We start from the raw sequence: 6,758 nt of genomic DNA, 5'->3' as shown, positions 1-6,758 counted from the left end.
AAATTGAAGACCTCACTTTAACTTGAATTCAAATTGGCCATTTTATTTTATATGATTAAAACTATGCTTAAAGTTGTTGATGTACTCTGTATGGTATTGCCTTATTCTGGAAAAGTTCGGTTATTAATTACTACATAATAATTATTGAAGTCGACTAGGTGTGTCATATTGATGCTCTTTAATTTACAAGAAACCAAACTTAAATCAAGTGACTATACATTTTTGTTCTTTTAACAAAACGACCGGCTTGCGGCTTCACTACGGCAGTCTACCATTCTGAAGGCCGGAAAGACTCACAGATTGTTTGGTGTCAATCAGACATCACTTGAGAAACCAAATGGAAACATGAAGAAATTGATGGCTTTTGTTATGCATACCTCCTATTCTAAATCTTGTTTCTTATTGGATTGGAAAAAAATGGAACACCGGACCTATTATAAGCTCAACTTATCTCATCCTTCTTTGCCACTTGAGCTAATCCAGAAAGTGTAGATCCTTGTGTTTTAAGTAACCAGAAAAAAAGTCCTACAACTCATTACTGATTCAGATACAATAAAGTTTTAAGATAAACTTGGAATGCATACAACTCCTCATAAACCTCATAAAACCCATTACAAAAATTCTGCAACCGTAAACTTACAAGAAACATTTTTTGTGTAATGGTATAAGACAAGAAATTTTCAAAGTGTCCGATACTCAAGCGGTGATATAAAATAAGTGGATGGATAAGAAAAAATTTATTATTTCTCACTTGTATTTGACATGTAGAGCACCTTTTGAATACCCTGATACTTAAAAAATCTCTTATAATAATATATTTATGAATATATTATGGTGGTGTCACCGTCATACACATGTAGATAGGACCAAGATCCGTGTAGCATTGGAAGAAGGCAATTAGGACTTATTTCGATTGGGATTATGTCCATGTTATTACCGGTCAACTGTCCCGTTAAAGTAGTCACATTGATAGCAAAACATCGTTGTAACCGAAAAAAAAATCCAAAAAGCAAAAGAAAATTGGAAAAAATAAAACAAGGATATTTAGAAAATATTACATTAATACAAAGCAAATATTCTAAAAATACCACAAGTCATGAAAATATGAGAGCAATGGAAGCTAGCTTTTCAGTTTCCATGGCCTAAACAGAACAAGAGTCGCTCAGTTGCTGTTGAGGCCATCCCCACCACACCACCACCACCACCACCACCTTTGATCGCCACAATCACAACCGTCCATTTTTTTTTCTAAGTTTGAAGATTGATCGACTAGCTAGTTACTTTTTGTTGAAGAAATGAAACGCCACTTCAGCCTCAGGAGAAGAGTTAAACGCCGCGTCTTGGTCCTCCGCCGCGTCATGGACCGGCTGCTCATGTGTTGTTTAGGAAAGCCGGTCCAGTACAGTATGCTGCCCATTTCGGCCGCCATGTCGTCGGCGAACGACACCCCTTCCACTTTTGCTTCTTCGTCGCCGTCCTCGAAATCAAGGGACCTCACCTGTCATCACCTTCATCGGAACAAGAGTAGCCACCGTGTTAGCAGCTCCGATTTAGTGCCGTTGAAGATCAGCCTCCTGGGAGATAGCCAGATTGGAAAAACTAGCTTTGTGGTAATTAATCTCTTCATTAATTCTCGAAGTTAGTTAAATGACATATTTTTTTCTTTCTGATTTTCACGTTTAGGTTATGGAATATAGATAGAAATTTCACACAATCATACGTATCATCTTACGGTAATTTTGTGGTTTAACGTCTTTTCCAACAACAATAAAGTCGTCTAAAATATACAAATTTGTATGACTTACGAACACATGCAGAAAAATGAATTCGTCTGTTTTAAGGATTAAAAATTTGTTCATATATTATATGATTTGTACCATGAATTATGTTTTAATCATCACTTCACACTCTCATTCTTCTTCTTCTTCTTATTCATTTATTTATTTTTATATTTATTTATTGAATTTATTTGGTTGGCTTAGGTAAAGTATGTAGGAGATGATGAGAAGGAAGAGGGAGGAGAGACGGACACCACCGGATTAAATTCGATGGATAAGACTTTGTTGGTCGGTGGTGCACGGATTTCCTATAGTATTTGGGAAGTTGGAGGTATTAATATAATCCAATGAATTAATCTTCGATTTACAATCTAATATTTCATTAAGTTTGTAATAATTTTATTTTAATTTTGGTGCAGGTGATGTAAAATCCCAGGATAATATTCCTGTTGCTTGCAAGGATTCCGTAGCTATTTTGTTCATGTTTGATTTAACAAGTCGGTGTACGTTAAATAGGTGAATTTCTAAGTTCAATCTCTAGCTTTTGGTATTTTAATCCTGTTTAAATTTTTAATTAGCATGCTAAACCATGGAATTTAATTTATGTGACCGCAGTGTCATAACATGGTATCACCGAGCAAGGAAATGGAATCAGGTAACTGCAAATCCATTCCATTCTCTTTAATTCACAAAAGAATCATGCTTCGCAGTTGAAAGAAAAGCAGTAAACGCTGTTGAAAAACCAATCACAAATGGTTACGTGTCTGAATAATTGAAAATTGGAAACTATAATTAGACATTTGTCAATTTGTGATTGGATTTCAGCAACACTTATTATACTTTCAGCAGCGAAGCATGATTCTTCACAAAATTAATCAAGTTTTTTTCCCCAATTGTAAAATGCTTTTTTCATGTTGGTATGCAGACGGCAATCCCAATATTAATTGGAACAAAGTTCGATGAGTTCATCCAACTCCCCATAGATTTGCAATGGACAATTGCAAGTCAGGTAAAGATGCTTACTAACTAGCATAAATTCTTAATTTCGAAAGCGATATTCTTAACTATCTTAATTAATATTTAATTTTATGCCGCAAAAATATAATTCATGATTTACATACGATACATCTGACACCATAAATATTATAAAAAAGTGTAAAGTCAAAAAAATCTATGATTAGGGGCCTAGTCACCTCTAATTACCTAGGATGAGCTAAAGATGACGAGAAGTTGGAGACATCCAAGTCAATGCTCAATAGAAAAACTGAAAACGGAAGCTAATACAAATTAAATTTGGCTACAAACACCACCCAACCACTATGAAATAGTAATGTGTCCAACTACTTGTCATGGCCTTTTAAAATCTACATTGGTTACCGATAGGGTTTGTTTGGACTTTCAAAAGTACTAAGCAATTATGTCAAAAGTACTATAAGCTTTTATTAAAAATCTAAATCCTTCTTGAAAAAACACTAGAAATCGATTCATCAAGAAGCAATTGGTACGCGCTTCTTTATAAAGCACTAAAAAGATGCATCTATAACCCAAAAGGCTTCTCTATAAAACACTAACAAGATGCATCTATAACCCAAAAGGCTTCTCTATAAAACACTAACAAGATGCATCTATAACCCAAAAGGAATTCCTACTACTTTTCTTAATCTACTAAACGCTACCAAAAACACTTTTGGTTATCAGAAGACGCTTTTAGATGACCCTAGAACCCAAAAGAATTCCTACTTCTTTTCTTAATTTGCTAAATGCTACCATAAACACTTTTGAGTATCAAAAAACGCTTTTCGATGGCCAAAATAAACTAAGTTCATAACTCCCTTTGAGCAATTTGTGCTCCCGTTTGAGGATGTTCATTGGTTGACTTTTCATGTCAAATGTGAATGCAGGCAAGAGCATATGCAAAGGCACTAAACGCAACGTTGTTCTTTTCGAGTGCAACATACAACATAAACGTGAACAAGATCTTCAAATTCATAACGGCCAAGCTCTTCGACTTACCTTGGACAGTGGAGCGCAATCTGACCATCGGAGAGCCCATCATTGACTTCTAGTGTTGGATTTTTGTCAATATAGCAGAATATAGCAGGATCTCTCTGATCTCTTTGCTCCCCAGAGATATATGGAGTCAACTGGTCGGTCCCTGGAGGCTGGAGTTGCCGTAGTCATCAGTCTGATAACGATTCCTTTTTTTCCCCCATTTCATGACCTTGTTTTTTGTCTTCCATTTCATGACTTGGAGAAAGGCAGAGGCGGACAGCCCACATCTCCACATATGAATAAAGTTTTGTTCAGCAGTTGTAGACAAAGTTTGAAAAAGAAAAAACAATCATGAATTTTTGATACGATTGCAGTCTATACATATTTGATCATGCAAATAACTCAAAATCTGATATCTCATAGCAAGAACAGCAGTAATGCACCTAGTTTTCTTTAGCCTTGGAGATAAAGAAAAGCCGGCACTTGACAAAGTGTGGCAGACAAAACTATTGAATCGCAGTTACACTTGCATTGCAGAAACGAACAACCACAAATGCTTATATTATAAGAAAAGATGACACAAAGTTGATGGTTCAAATAAAACTCAAATAAGCTGCTGAACTCAACTGCATTGGGAGCCGTAATCTTAGTTGCGGTCCAACATTATATTATTAAGAGAAAAGATAACAAAAACTGGAAATTTTTAGACAATGCGCCAACCTAAGAGCGATATTGATTCCAATAACAAAGGTGGCTTCACTCAAGTTTCACCTCTCTTGTCGGGGGATCCAACTGCAAATATGTAAATGGCTCTGTTGGTTCCTCCCTGCAGAACAACACAAATGCTTCAGAAATCACAGAAGGCAGCGTAACACGTATTGAATTATGTAACTGATGCAGCATTACATGTATAATAATAAATATATATATATATATATATATATATATATATGTATATATCATGGCGTCATTAAGGTAGAAACATGATACATAAGTATACACTGGGACAACATTTTAAAGGTCAATCATACCCGGGTTTAGATCGCATGCACTGCCAGAAGAGCTTAAATGGCCCTGGAACTGTCTTAAATGGGTTTCCCTCAAAACAAGCCTACACAAGAAACAGGCAAAGATCAACTGACAAAATTGGAACGAAACACTGCTAATGTTGATTTCTAAAAAAAATTCACACTAGTCCTCTCTCGTAGAGAACAAAAGTAAGAAAGTATTTAGGCCGTTTTAACATGATCTTTCTGGAAGCAGCTACAAAAAGCAAGGGAAGTTGAAAACTTTCAAAGTTACTACTAGAAAGAAATCAGCACACACTCTCCAAGTCCTTTCCCAACACAATCATCACTCAGTATCACCAAAATCTAGCTCATATATAAAGACTGATGATGACACCTTCACATTGAAGATGAATCCTCTTACTTGGGAGCTTCTTCTTTCCTCACTTCCACAAACAGACATCTGCAAACGCCCTCCTCCTTATCCTCGATGAGCTACGCTAGTATTGATTTACTTAACTTTTTCTTGCTCTACATTCAGCATCTTTACACTAATCCCAAACAACAAACATTGTGATTAACCGGGGAAAAAGGCAAACATTGTGCTCGGTTTTACTAGTTACGATAACTAATAAAAACAAATGTGATTCAGTGCAAACATATAGGGAGATCCTAAACTATAGAAGGTTCAAATGCAATTTTGATGCATGACTAAATTCTTTCAAAAGCGAAATTCCCATCATTTCAATTGAAAATTCAACTTATACCAAGCACAAACACACAATTAAACTAAAAACCATACAATTAGATCCATCAACCGACAATTAAACTAAAAACCATACAATTAGATCCATCAACCGCGAGCAGTAAAAAAAAATACTTAGCTGGAAATCACTTGCATTCACTTCTTCGTACCCAAAAGCCCATCAAAACATTTCAAACAAGCTCACCCATAAACACAGAGCGACCAGAACAACAATTAAATTCCAACTCAATGTTGAATAAATTTCCTCTGATAAGAAAGTTCAATAATTTAATTAGAAAACTGATATTCTTGCATAAATTTAGCTGCATATCTCAATTCTCACATAAGCATAAGAGATCCTAAAATTAAAAGGAAAAAAGGGCAGGGTTTTGGGTTACCTGGATGACGTCCTCCGCCCGGTCATTGCATCGGTGGGCCTTCGGTTCGCGATGATCACCCTCCGGCCTCCCCCATGGGCTCTCTCTCCTTGGCACCGGTCGAGTCTCGCTCATCGTTCAGACCGTAAAAGTACGCAGCTCAAGCTTCAGTCTTCAGCTCTTTCGGTCCCAATTCTATAAGAATACTGTAATACATTGGGCCGACGATGTAACAGGAGAGTGCCCCCATTCTTCTTTTTTTATTTTTTTTATTTTTTTTTATTTTTAACAAACGATATTTTACATATTAAAAGATTGAATAGTCGGCTAAGTCTCATAATAGATTAGCAATAATATGATTAAAGTTCGCTTTTGGCTAGAATCGAACTTAAAACTTCTTATTTACAAGTAAAGAGGAATAACACTATATCGTACTAAGTGGCAAAAAAGTGTTTTTCATAAGGTGATTTTATTTTAAATTTTTTCTACCATTTTTATGAGTAAACTACTGTTTGATCATCTGAACTGTCACTTAGTTGATATTGACTTTCTAAATTATTTTTTTGATAAATTAATCACCTAAATTATTTTAAAATTTTCATTAACCTCTTATGGTCAAATTCGATGAAATTTCACCTACTTTGCTGTCAAATACTAGCATGTGATTCACTTTTGAGGATAAAGTTGTACTAGTATTTGACGACAAAGTGGATGAAATTTTATCAAATCTAACAGTGAGGGGTTAATTGATTGATTTCAAATAATTAAGGGGGTTAATTTACTAAAAAAATAATACGATGGTGAATTTCAACTAAGATAATAATTCAAAGAGTAAAACAGCAGTTTACTCTTTTTAGAA

General features: G+C 35.2%; 2 protein-coding genes across 2 annotated transcripts; one reads left to right on the top strand and one right to left on the bottom strand.

Moving 5' to 3' along the window:
• Window positions 1-1,052: 1,052 nt before the first annotated feature.
• LOC137707644 (septum-promoting GTP-binding protein 1) lies at window positions 1,053-4,135 on the top strand. The gene is made up of 6 exons (XM_068446558.2): window positions 1,053-1,610; window positions 1,983-2,109; window positions 2,198-2,294; window positions 2,394-2,433; window positions 2,704-2,787; window positions 3,680-4,135. Exons 1-6 carry the CDS (start codon window positions 1,296-1,298, stop codon window positions 3,842-3,844), a joined length of 828 nt encoding a protein of 275 aa, XP_068302659.2. The 5' UTR covers window positions 1,053-1,295; the 3' UTR covers window positions 3,845-4,135.
• Window positions 4,136-4,301: 166 nt separating this feature from the next.
• Window positions 4,302-6,128, bottom strand: LOC137707645 (uncharacterized). Its single transcript, XM_068446559.2, has 3 exons — window positions 5,921-6,128; window positions 4,802-4,881; window positions 4,302-4,596 (listed from the first exon to the last, which is right to left on the bottom strand). Exons 1-3 carry the CDS (start codon window positions 6,032-6,034, stop codon window positions 4,527-4,529), a joined length of 264 nt encoding a protein of 87 aa, XP_068302660.1. The 5' UTR covers window positions 6,035-6,128; the 3' UTR covers window positions 4,302-4,526.
• Between the last annotated feature and the right edge of the window lie 630 nt (window positions 6,129-6,758).

The sequence above is a fragment of the Pyrus communis genome, chromosome 17 (genome assembly GCF_041283825.1).
Source record: "Pyrus communis isolate YQ-2024b chromosome 17, ASM4128382v1, whole genome shotgun sequence".
NCBI lineage: Eukaryota > Viridiplantae > Streptophyta > Magnoliopsida > Rosales > Rosaceae > Pyrus > Pyrus communis.
This window is presented reverse-complemented; position numbering and strand designations above follow the sequence as displayed.